At 44.1% G+C, this 12,651-nt stretch overlaps 1 protein-coding gene across 3 annotated transcripts; it reads right to left on the minus strand.

Annotated features, from left to right (window-relative positions):
* Positions 1–291: 291 nt before the first annotated feature.
* n4bp2 (NEDD4 binding protein 2) lies at positions 292–12,552 on the minus strand. 3 transcript variants are annotated; one of them, XM_018736040.2, is made up of 16 exons: positions 12,124–12,552; positions 10,131–11,100; positions 9,888–10,012; positions 9,426–9,514; positions 8,650–8,726; positions 8,255–8,410; positions 5,524–8,096; positions 5,323–5,408; positions 5,186–5,231; positions 4,867–4,994; positions 4,584–4,702; positions 3,491–3,605; positions 3,232–3,414; positions 2,971–3,139; positions 1,342–1,465; positions 292–979 (listed from the first exon to the last, which is right to left on the minus strand). In XM_018736040.2, the coding sequence occupies exons 1-16, from the start codon at positions 12,377–12,379 to the stop codon at positions 934–936; spliced, it is 5,262 nt and encodes a 1,753-aa protein (XP_018591556.2). In that variant the 5' UTR covers positions 12,380–12,552; the 3' UTR covers positions 292–933. The 3 variants fall into 3 exon arrangements, with proteins under 3 accessions (XP_018591556.2, XP_018591553.2, XP_018591555.2); XM_018736037.2 differs by having other exon boundaries at positions 4,867–5,072; XM_018736039.2 differs by lacking the exon at positions 292–979 and having other exon boundaries at positions 1,393–1,943; positions 4,867–5,072.
* Positions 12,553–12,651: the final 99 nt, after the last annotated feature.

The raw sequence follows: 12,651 nt of genomic DNA on the forward strand, positions 1-12,651 counted from the left end.
ATATGAACTTTTATATTTAAACAAATATTAGAATATTTTCATTTTAAGCAATATAATCAAATATTCAAATAGTATAAAACATCAAAATACACATCTCAATTTGTCAAAATTCCTTTTAAGTGTTCGATACTTAAAGTATGCTGAGAGAAAAAAAAAAAAACATTTTAATGAAAGTTAAATACAAAGCATTTTTTTGTGTATTTTAAAAATAACTATCATGATTATTGCACATAAAGTTACATTAACATCCTTTCAGGGATTTGAAACATTTCAAGGGATTGATAAAGTTTTTTTAATTAAAGTATAGCTGGAAACGGAACTTTGGATTTCTTGTAACAGCTGACCAATCATAAACTCCAATAAAAATTAACTTGGCTAGATTAAAAGCTTGAACTCTGTAGTGAGTAAACCATTAACTTTAGAAAAAAATTAAAACTTTACAGAAACAAATGACTTAAAACTGTAAATGAATGAGGACGCAAGACTCAAAACTTGCGCTAGAATTAAAAAAATATGCAGTTGGATTGCATAAAAAATACATGACAAACTGTTGATGCTTCTGCTGGTTATGGCAATGTATATGGTTATATGTTGGTTATAGCTGCCACATAACTGTACCGAAGTACGGATTGATATTTATGTAAACAAAATATACTCCTTATACAATAAACTATAAAATCATTAGTGTTAGCATTCCACATTGCTTATTTAGCATTTTGATTCTCTAGTACAAAACATAGTCTTTTTTCATATATACACAAATATAGGTAGGAGAAAAGGGTAGGCAGCAAAAAGTAAGTATGGGCACTCTAAAAATCGGAATGAAGTAAAGTGTGTGAGAGAGAGAAGTGAGAGAGAGAAAGAGAGAGAAGGGAGAGAAAGACAGAGACAGACATTTTCTGTGTGTTTTCATGAGTCAACATTCAGCCTGTTTCAGTGTAAGGTGACCAGCAGCAGTCCAGTCTTTGGCTCGGTGAACCTGCATGAGAGAACAAGTAGGAAATTACACATTTTTGAAAAGAATAATTCCTCTGTTTTAGTCACATCACTTCTTTCATCCTTCTCATGTCCACCCTTTCACAGCAGTCTATGGTGGCTGTTTCATGCACAGCACAGGCGCAAACATCACAGGGAGAAAGATCAATAGCAACGTATACGTTAAATTCCACACAACAGGACACACCAACAACTGGCTTACTGCAGTGTGATCCTATGGCTGTGCCTTTAAATGCAAATGCAGTGAAATCAATGGGTGCATTGTGCCTATAAAGCAGAAGAGGGACTCTCACCGAAAGGAGTGCAAAACTCTGCCAAGGTAGGAGGGGGAAGCTTCCGTCTCACCTGTAGCTGTGGCTCTTGAGGTAATCGATGACGGCCGGCCGGATGCGGGCCACGCCTCCCAGGCTGTGGTTCCCTCTTCCTGTGATGACTGACAGTTGAGGTCTGCACCCACTGTTCTGACACTCTGCAGGGGTGAGGGGGCACAGGAAGCAAGACTGGAGAGGTGGACACCGTGTTCACAAAGAAAACAGTTGCTGAGATGCTGTTGCTAACCAGGAGCTAAAAGTTGAGAGGCTCCTGGCAGAGATATGAACCGCATGTGTCCCGTACACAGACAGAAAGCAGCCCCCCTCACAGTGAGGTTGATCACACAGTTACACACAGGCAGGCAGACTGACATTAGACAAGAAGACAAAGGAAACTGCCTCACTCACACCTGTACATCTGAACTGTTGATACCTGCTGGCAACCTCAACCTAAACAAGGGGTACAGGGCATCCTTATGACAGGGACCTGCCCTTTGTACTTTCCGTTCTCACATGGCGCCCACCTCTCACGCCCCCATTATTCCATCACAGGGCAATATTGGTGCGGTCCTCGAGTGTGACGATGTTGCCAAGCTTCAGCTATTCTCAAGGGGGAAGACGTGCAAGCTGAAGACCCTTGCAAAAAACCGAAAATAACCACTTTATAAAGTAGACCGGAAACTATAAAAATTAATGAGGATAACCTTGAATCGAGCCGCTCGTTCCTAGGTTGTAGTTGATATTCTTCACCTTGGCCGTGGAAAACAAAACAATGAAAAAATGAGACCGCGGAATCAATTTTTCCGAGGCCTTCAAAAACAAACTCTATTGTAAAAACAGTTTTTTAATGTTCTGTTCAAAGAAAGTCAGAATTGAGCACAGTTAGCAGCTTGTTCCGACATATCCTCGAGCGTCTATCTGCTCAACACATCCATTTCTCACCATGTGTCCAGATAAAAAATAATCAACCTCATGGACACCCATTGTCTCCTTCATTACAAAACAGCCAAACAAAATAGCTGCTGTAGCACTTCACGACTGCAAAGACGAATGAGAAATTGGTCACTAAAAAGAGATTTGAGCAAACACAAAAGAAGAGAGTCAAAACCTTTATGCAGCTACTCGTATGATGTAAACCTTTTCATATGGTAGAATGGGAAAAACGGACCGTACTGTAGAATCATGTTTCTGCACCCAAATCTCTCCTTCTGTTGATGTAATGCACTCTTTGTTTTGTTCTCTGAAATGTACATCGCTTTGGAGAAAATGGTCTGCTAAATGAATAAATGTAAATGTGTTGTGCCTTTAATCCTCTCATGTGTATCTATGTGTAACTAGTGAAGCTTTCCCAGTGGACTAGTGGACTTTCCAAATGTCCACACACTTATCACTTTGAACGAAGAACATGGAGTGTTTACCTCAAAAAAACCTTACCCTCTAAAAACTTTAGCCTCATGTTTTTTTCTGCTATTAATACTGTATATTCCTGATGTACAAATTGTGGTTTGACTTTGGTGTTTTGATATTTACCCCAGACCTAACAACTCCCTTAAATGAATCTAAGGTGAGCGGGGCAGTTCCTGTGTAACTTGCAAAATAGAAACAAAATACCACTTCTGTGAAATACATCTTCCCTGTAAAGTGTCAATCTTCATTCCGTTACCTTTAGTTTTGTCCTCCAGCACCTGTGCTAAGTGGTAAAGTGCCTCATCCACATGCAGACCGTGCAGGTCCAGAATGTTCTGGGGCAAGAGTGAGGCATTAACCCTCTTGAAGATCTGCATGGCAGCTCGGTGATTCGCTTCCTTCATCTTCAGCCCATGGAGGTGACCCTTAAGACAAAGGACACATAGGAAAAGTAAGTCAGCTGTACCAATTACTTTTCTTGGTTCACTGATGCTCTTCACCTATTCTGGTTGCCAACCTGCTGGGCATAGAAACTGGCTACATCCTTCATGCCCCGGGTGTATGCATCGGCTGCCTTGCCAATGCATTCCTGCTGCTTCTTTCTCTGCAGCACCGCCTCTGCACGGAAATCTTCATACTCTGGGTCGTCTGTGTCCTGGAACTGGACCACTTCTGGCTCCTTGGTCTTGCTTGTCTGAGGCTAGAGAAGGAAGTAAGCTTAGGATTTTGCAGGACAGTAGTTCCACAGAAATAAAAGTCTGCAGTAGGCTACCCACAAGGTCTTTGCTCTCCGTGTCCCTGTGCTGGGAGGCCTCTGGTGCCACCACTGTTTTCACTGGCTCCTCATTCAAGAGTGTTCTTAGGAACTGCTCTGTCCGCTCCAAGGAGTAGCTGCCAGCAGGGGGGGGAAAAAAAGCAGCACATCTAGGGTTAGAGGGAACATTGCACACGTGGTGGTTATGGCAAACTGCAAAAATATATACAATCGTACCCAAAGACAGAGGCATTTGAGTTACAAGGATCCATCTTTACAAGGAGTTTCATTTAATACCTCTATGTTGGCTTAAGAGCCACTTTTTAACATTTATAAAAACCTCATTTGGATTTCATGTACCTCCCAACAGCAGAGCAGCAGAAGACTTAAACGTTTACATTTATTCAGACACTTTTCTCCAAAATGGCATATAAAGATTAACAACTTGTGCTTAGCTCGTGCCTTTATCCAGTGTCTTACAGTGTAAGATATACTGAACTGCCCATAGTCATTCATTTATGCCACAAAGCAATGTAACACCCACGTACTATGAGCAATTTAGAGTCACCAGTTCACCTGAAACATGTCTTTAGACACAGGGGAAACTAGAACACTTGGAGGAAACCCATGTGAAAATGGGATGAACATGCAAGTATCACACAGAATGAGCACCTTTCACCTGTTATAATCTCAGTAATCATGGCCCCTATTTGAACTATCCAAACAATTACAAATTGTTCCATGTAAAATTAATTTGCATTGTTTTCATTGATTACTTTTGTCTTCATTATTTTCTTTTTTGCATTAAAACTTAAATTAAATACATGTGATATTCAGTGTTTATGTATTATCTTTTCTTTGTGTTTGTTAAGTATACGGTAAAAAATAGCCTTAGAGTAAACAATGAAGGCAAAGTGTTTTCTTATGTAATGATATAACTAAAGTCAATTATTGAATTTGTACATTTTAATAGGATCTGGTGATATTTTAGCATGAGGAGATAAATTTTTGACTCAGAAACGCATACCCATTCTAAGGATAACACAAACCCTGTGCAAACAGCTGGTTCTTATCACAGGTTGCTAGAATGCTTTTATGCTGACTCCAATGCTTACTTTTGGTCCCTGAAAATGTCCTTCAGAAAGTGGCGGTCAATGGTTGGAAACAAGCTGTACAGCTGGTGCTCCTTCAGCAGTGTGGCGCTGTCCTTCTGCTGAGCTTCCATGCGATTTAGCTGCAATTACAGCGGCAAAAAAGAATGACTTCTCAGTCAGGAGTATCAGCATGCTATTTGTAATACTGACAGTACACCGGTCTATGTGATTCCGTGTCATCTTCAGCGTGAACACATTCATCAAATTGATTGCAAGACGCCTGTGTAACACCAGCTGAAGATACCTTCTCCATGTTCTGCTGGAGAGCCTCCTCCTCCAACATAATGTCCCTCAGAGACACATAAGGCTGAAAAGCATTCCAGTGATCCATGTAGGGCAAGTCATCCGAGTGGCCAAGGGACACCAACCCATCTGGACAAAGCAAGAGCTGTGAAATCTTCCCATGGTTCCCCGGCTTGGCCGACTGAGAGTCTCCCCAGTGGACTGAGCCTGGTCACCCGACAGAATACCAAAGTAGAGAAGTCAAAAGCAATAGCGGGAAGAGGAAGGAAATTAGAAAGGATATCATGACAAACTTTACTCAGGGGGTCCTCAGGACTTACTCTCCTGTAGCAGACAGTACGAGAGCACTTCCTGTCTCTTCCGTTTCTGGGAAAATAGATGAACAGTTCATATAAACAAATGAAAAGTTACACGCACTCAATATTCACGAAAATCCCCCAGATCCATCTCTACAAACATGAATAGTGTCCTTCCATTTCTGGTGCAGAAGACGTGCAAGGCTCAGGTCGATTTGCACTGCACAGTCTTCAGGAGACAAACTACCTGAAGAGAACAAATCAGAAAATCAACTCATGATTGATGACATACTGATAATCAAATACTTGTCATTAAATGTTACTAAAGGCATTTGCACCTGATTAATATATATTTCTCTTACCAGGATCAATGCCCACAGGGCCAAAGAGCTCAGTGAGTTGCAAAGCAAGCTCTGTGGGCAACTTCAGCTCTAGGGTCTGGATATTCACAGGTTGGCACTGCTGCTTGGCCTGGCTGGCTCTGTCCCTCTCCCTCTGCTTGTCTCCTGCTTGCTTTTTCTCCAGCTCCATTATCTGTTCCAGCAAAGACTCACTGACTTCACCTTCAAACAAGAGGTTACCAATCTCCTCATACTCAGTTTCTAGAAGGCAAGGTCCTGCTACTTCCTCTTCTTCCATTGGTGCAAGTGTTTCAGGTTCTTCAGTACTACAACCTTCATGCTTCTCAATCTGGTTCTCTGATCTCCTTTCTTGTTCTTCAGTGGCTTTTTCTTGAAAGCCCATCAGCTCAGGAGATTTTCTAATCTCAGCTGAGGGGCAATCTGCCACTGGTTCTTCAGGAACAGGGATACTGTTCCCAAGTTCAACAGCTATGACAGGTTCAGCTGCTCCAACAGGGTCAACAGGTCTCGAGCTCACTGCACTGCTCTCCACATTTGACAGCTCTCCACTTGTAGAAAGGGTCACCTCAGAACCAGAGCACAACTCCAACCCCCCATAACTCTCTGTTCTGGGACACTGGGCTTCAAAGGAGGCAAAAGCAGTTGAATTTTCAGTAGCGGAGACAACTGTTTCTACTTCCAAACAAGAACTAGGTATCTTTACAGACACGTGGGAGTCAACCCAACTGCACTGAGTGAAGTGATCCTTGTCCACTGCATCATCCTCCTCATCATCTTTGAAGAACCACTCTCCTGAGTCAAGCAGAAGATTGGTAGTCCACTCCATATCTTGGTGGCACTTGTCATACAAGTCCTCCAGCATGTCAAAGGCGACTAGCTTGAAGTGGCGGCTGAGGATCTGCAAGTTTTCAAGCTTATTGTTGCCACCACTTAGTTCCTGCTCCTCAACTAGAGTGCCTTTGTCATGCATCACTCTATACGGCACCTCCTGGTGACCTGAGCCTTCAACAAGTTCAACTGATTTAGGAATGAAGCGAGAGGAGTTCCCTTCCATTTCTTTCACTTCAAGATCAACAGTGCTTATTTGATGCTGCCGATCAATCCTCCAGAGGAGAGCGAAGTCTTGAGGGTTAGTCTGTGTGGCAGAATCCATACCAGTCACAGAGCTGCGTATAACTGGGTCTGGAGACACAGGACCTAAGTGGGGGAATAACTGAGGGGACTCTAGCTGTAATTTAGGTGACGTGGGGCTGTTGTTGGTGAAGGTGAGTGCCAGTTTGCACTGTTTTCCTGATCTCCGGCTGTGTCTCAGCCTGCGCTCATGACTACCCGCGGTTCCAGCCACCACTGGCGTGCCATCCATCAGAGCACTTCCAGCTGCAAGAGATCCAGATTTTGGGTCAGTGGTCACACAGGAACTCTGACACACTTCCAAGTCTCCATGTTGGAGTTCCTCACTTCTATCAGGCATACTGATGCTGTTATTCTTGGTCAATGACAACACATCAACCTTCTTGATGATGCCGGATGTCTTCATCACCCGTTCTTCAGATGTTTTCTGGGACAAGTCCTCCGCAAGTGTGGCATCTACCTCTGTCCAGTCTTCCACACAGTCCAGCAGCTCAGGCCTGGAGTCCTTTCCTGTTCTTTGACTTTCTCCTTCCTTGCCGGAGACAGAACTGACCTCCCTCACAACATCTGCGGCTTCTACAATCAAGTCTTCTGAGTTAAAGCGCAAATCAAAAAATCCAGGCAGGGAGTCCACAAAGGTGGTCATTTGTTTTTGGGATGTTTCAGTATCCACTTGCAATAGATCTAAAAGTTTCTGAAACTCAGTTACAAGTGGATTGCAATTATTTTGTATTTGGCCATCATCACTCACAACCTGTTCTTCTGAACCTTTCTTCAGAGCCTGACTGTTTTTCTCACCTCTTGTCCTCTGCTCCCGCTGCTCCAGAGCCTCTGTGGGCCAGTCACCCACAAAATCCAGCAGCTCTGGCTTCACAGAGTCACCTCCAGTTGTCTGAAAGTCACTGTCTTTAACATCGCCATCCTCTACGACAACATGCCCAAGGGGGAGATCATCATCATCATCCACCAGGGCATTTTCATCTGCATCAACCTGCTTGGTGCAACCTCTGTCACGCCTCACTCTCTGGCTAATTGACTCAAAAAATGCAACAGGTTCTTCATCTGCTTGGTCCTTCACATCAAACTGCAGGGTCTCCTTGTCATCTGGGATCCCTCTTTCATTTGGAGCTGCTGAGCAGTTCCCCACCATCCAGTTTTCTGTATGTCCTTCCTGCAGCTCAGTACTGGCCACATCAAGCTCAAGCACTCTGCCTATTTCATGTCCCTCTGCCTGCAGGTGCAGGTACTGACTGGAAGTGGAGCTGCTATCAGTTTGATTACTGCTGCTGCTGCTGTCACCCATGCTTTCCTCTTTGGTATAACACCCTCCCACTGATGACACATCTGGAAGAGAGTCAAAGAGCTGGAAATGGGCCTTTGCCGACTCCAGGTTTAAATGAGGCTCCTCTACCAGATCTGGCCTCACGTCAGATGCTGAAGGCCTGTGGACACAGGGCAAGGGAAGAAAAGCGGCATATTAGCAAGGGCTTCCTCCACACCATCCCTTTCAGCCCCCTTTTCGTACAGTTTGCCTAATTTCCATCTGTATGCCTGGAATCCTTTATAGGGGGAAAAGGTGTAGAGAGTACTGATGACTCACTGTGAAAGGCTAGTCTCCTGAGAGGGCTGCACTGCATCAACACTTGGCTCTAGTGGCTTCTTGAAGGAACACATGATGGAGTCTATCGAGACGTGACGGTCAAAATGATCCAGCATGCGCCTGATCTTCTCCTTCTGCACTCCATGTTTGGTGCGCCTGAAGAGACAACAGCAAGAATGCAAACCACATACAAACACACGTATAAAAATGGGTTTAAGCCCCTAATTGCGCTGAGAAAGCAATTCAACATCTTTATGCATACAATCACGTGTTATTTAAAAGTATGCCACCCACAGCAATTACTATCCGAGTTAGACACGTATCCAAGATAGCACAGAGTGTAAGTTTGCATGGAAAAATGCCAGCCTGCAGGCTCCTTAACAGGCCTTGCATACCTTTCCAGCTCCCTAGGCTTGAATCTCCACCAGGTGTCAGGTTCACGAAACATGACCTTGTACTTATACTGGAGAGCCTGCAAAGATGGAAAAACAGACATCGATGAAAAACTGTTTGTTTTTTGTATCACTTTGACTAAATGAAGACTATAAAGCAACAAACTGAAGATTTGAGCAGAGAATTTACATTTATTCACTTAGCAGACGCTTTTCTCTAAAGCGACGTACATCTCATAGAACATACAATTTGTGCATTACGTTAGGAGAAAGAGACATATTTGCAGACGTGTGATTCTTAAGTACAGTTAATTTGTTTCTTTTCACCATATGAACCAATCTTCATTACACAAATAGCTACATAAAACTCAGAATATTGACAATTCCTGATCACCTTCCTACTAAGTTCTTTTTTTTGGGAGATACACAAATATTTACATACATTACAGGAGTAGCTGCGTAAAGGCTTATCCAGGCATGATCTTAAAGTTATGGTGCATGAACATTTACACCTTACATGAACATGTGTATAGCATATGTTTAATCTTCAGAATACAACTGTTATAACTGAGAAGCATGATGCTGTTTCAAAGCACCAACCAACAGCTGCTACAGAAGGGTGTGCTGGGCTGAACTGCGACCAGAAGCAGCACACTGAATGGGCCTCGTCACAAGGCTGTGTACGAGTCCTGATGACTATAAGTGTTGTGTTGACAGTCTAGGACTTTGCTAACGGTCTTGGGAGTGTTCTTCTGTGGCGGTACAGACAGGTGACTAACCAGAGCAACATATGGTTTCATTTCCCAACTTTGCATGTTGGTGTTGTCGATGATGATGGGAGAGACACCCTTTTCGAAAGCCTCCTTGGCTATAAAAAAAGGAGGAAGAAAGTACTGTGTCTAACTTGTATTATAAACATGAACTTCAACATAGTTCACACTAAGACGGTGCAGCGGCAGGAAAAAATTTGGCTATAAATGTGAACTATTATGCTCCTTGCGCTCCACATCACACATTGCAAAAACATACATTTCTTATATAAGTTGAATTTTAATTAATTTTTGAGCTATTTTTAAAGTGTTGAATAAGAAATTGAAAATTAGTATAAAGTATTTTGTTCTTTACCTAAACATAAGCGATATGAATGAGAAATGTAATAAAATTCAGGAGAAAAAAAATCTGAACATAAATAAACTGAGTGGGAATCTAAAGGCAAATAAGCAGAAAAAGATCAGCGATACCTCTTTTTTGATTCCATTCATGGGCTTCACTGAGTACTGACTGATCATAGCAATAACGTCCATCGCGCACAAAATAGTCATCCGTACTTAACACCACACCACCCCGGTTCTGTTGTAGAATACTCCTGTAAACAATGGCAGAGGTACAAATCAGTGCATGTTTAGAATCAGCAGCTGGAATTTGAAGACACATACAGAAATCAGTATAACATGTAAAGTGACTTTGATTGTTAAACTAAGCACCTGGCCAAAGCAGATTTTCCAGACCCAGGGGCCCCCCTCATCAGCACCAGAACCTGGCCAAATAGACGAGTAGGCCTTGATGGCTGCAGAGGTTTGGCACCTGCTGATACTGCCCAGGATTTTGGTATGGTAGCTGCTGGTTTTATCGGTGCCTGCATCCCGAAACCACGTACTGTCCAGTCCACTGTAGGCAGCATGTTCCAAGGTATGTGATTCTGCACCACGGGGGTGATGAAGACCGGCCTGTTCACATGAGGCATGAACTCGGAAGCCTGCATGTTCCAGAAATTGGACGAGGCTGTCTGAGGAGGCTCTTGTGAATTTTTTGGCAGGGATGTGCCTCTATCACCACCAGGCAGGGCTGCCCCCTCAAAGCTAGACTCCATGAATTGACTGCCATCTGAGGTGTTGGGTTTGGGGCTCTTTCTGTAAGCTTGGAAAGCTGAGGGACGCCCATAGCTCCGGAGGTCCAGTGAAGATGGCTTGTTACTCACAGCCTCTGCAGTCAGATGACTGAAGTCCAGCTGGCCAGGTTCTTCTTTATAGACTCTTCCCCCTACAAAGCTGAGCCCACTTACAGGGGACCCTGAGCCTGAGCTGTCCACAGAGACCTGTCCAGGCCCATGGCCCTGCTCTGTGCTCGACTGAAGCAGCTCTGGTGGAGGGAGGGAAGAGAGCGAGCAGGAAGAAGAGAAAGGGCTGCCACGAGCAGTCTGCTGCGTTGAAATGGTCTGCAGTTCCCTGTCAATAAGCACGTCAAAATCCGCCGTGAGGTGCGTTCCGATCACGTCCGAGTCCTCCCCACCCTCAGGCTTGCCATGCATAGGCCGCGACATGTTGCTCGGCAAAGCCGTAGACGTATCTTCTAGTGGTTTGGGATAGAGCAGAGAGGCAGCCATTTCAAACCCTGAGACCTGAGGAGGTGCAACCCCTTCAGAAAGCACCAGCAAAGAGTCCATGGCATTCTCCACTGTGAGGGGGGGGGGAAGGAGAAAAAAAACAAAGTATTAAAAACTAATAAAATTAATTTCATGCTAAAATCTAGGGGACAGCTGGTAGCGCAGTGGTTAGATGTGGGGTCTTTGAACCCAAAGGTCACAGGTTAGACACCCACCTCTAGCTGTAGGATCCTTGAGCGAGGCACTTACCCCAAATTACTCCATTAAAAAAATGACCCTCCTGTATAAATGGGTAAATAACAGCAGGTACCTGAACATTGTAAGTTGCTTCAGAGAAAAGCATCAGCTAAATAAATTAATGTAAATATCTTTTACAATAATTATTTTTACCTCCTGGTTCTAGGTGGTATCATGTTTTCGGGCGTAGCCATGAAAACTAAGGGTAAAGGGTTCAAATCCCACCTTTGAGCAAGGTACTTACAATGCATTAATATTGTAAGGACACCCTGCTGTTTAAAAAAAAATGGGTAAATCATGACAAAGCTGATTATCTGTCATTAGTCGCTGGGGAGAAATCATTAAATTAAATATTATTATTATTATTATTAACAACAACAAGAACATAAGAATTTAGAGCAATCAATGGTAAATCAACACTGCTACCATATTATATTCTGAGTTCCCAAAGACTTTGTGAACTGTCAGAAATACACTGAAACAAGGCAAACTACCACACAGATTAGACTCAGTGTGTAACTGCACTAATGCTGACTTGCTTGCATGTACGAAAAAGGAAAAATATACGGCCAAAAATGCACATATCCACACACTGACGAGAAAGTTTTGTCAGCGTCTTATGCATTCGAGGCTCCTTAGAAACTGAATTGAAATGAGTAAACGGTAAAAAAAGAAAAAAAAAAAAAAACCATGTTTATTTCCACGTGTCAAACTTTGGGGGATCATGGCATGCCTGGCTGCGGTGTGGATAAGAAAAAAAGGGAAACGATCGATTGCCATCGTGTCACTGCAGAGATCCTGTCTCTCACACACACACGACCCCCTGGTCCAGGAGACACCGCTGTTGACGTCGTTACCTTTGAAATCACACTCGGCCAACACGATGTAAACAACATCGGGGTCCAAGTGCGAAAACATCTCCTGCATGCGGCTCACCACCGCGTCCCTGTCCAGGGCTCCAGCCTCCGGCGGGCCACCCATGATACCGCTGCTGCTAGTAGTTGTGTTTGTGGTGTTGTTGACGTTTCCATGTTCGCTTTGCTGCGCCTTCCCGTCGCTCGGCAGGCCGGACTGCCGCGCGGGGCTCTGCGAGCTTCTCTTTTTCCTCGGCATCGTGGCGGTTCAATCAATCCCTGAGGTGGGGACGTCCCTGCGCGCGCACCCTACCGCTGCATCTGCGGCGCGTTCTCGCGGAGGAAGTCGGGGAGTATTCAGTCGGGACTGGAAAAAGAAAGAACCGCAAACAGTCTGAGTTTTCCCCCGCGCGGAGGAGGTGGAGAGTTACGGTAACAGCGCCCCCAGCGGATGGGACCTGAATAGCAGCGATTGAGGCAATACAGCGGAGCCGGGGGAGGGGCACGTCATTCCCTGCCCAATGTCCTTAG

This window comes from Scleropages formosus, chromosome 16 (assembly GCF_900964775.1).
Source record: "Scleropages formosus chromosome 16, fSclFor1.1, whole genome shotgun sequence".
NCBI lineage: Eukaryota > Metazoa > Chordata > Actinopteri > Osteoglossiformes > Osteoglossidae > Scleropages > Scleropages formosus.

Coding starts and splice junctions, on each gene's coding strand:
- n4bp2 (XM_018736037.2), bottom strand. CDS start 12,379: ATGCCGAGGAAAAAGAGAAGCTCGCAGAGCCCCGCGCGGCAGTCCGGC. Junction 5,409..5,523: donor CCCTGTGGGCATTGATCCTG/GTAAGAGAAATA, acceptor TGTTCTCTTCAG/GTAGTTTGTCTCCTGAAGAC. Junction 3,140..3,231: donor CCAGTTTCTATGCCCAGCAG/GTTGGCAACCAG, acceptor CTTTGTCTTAAG/GGTCACCTCCATGGGCTGAA.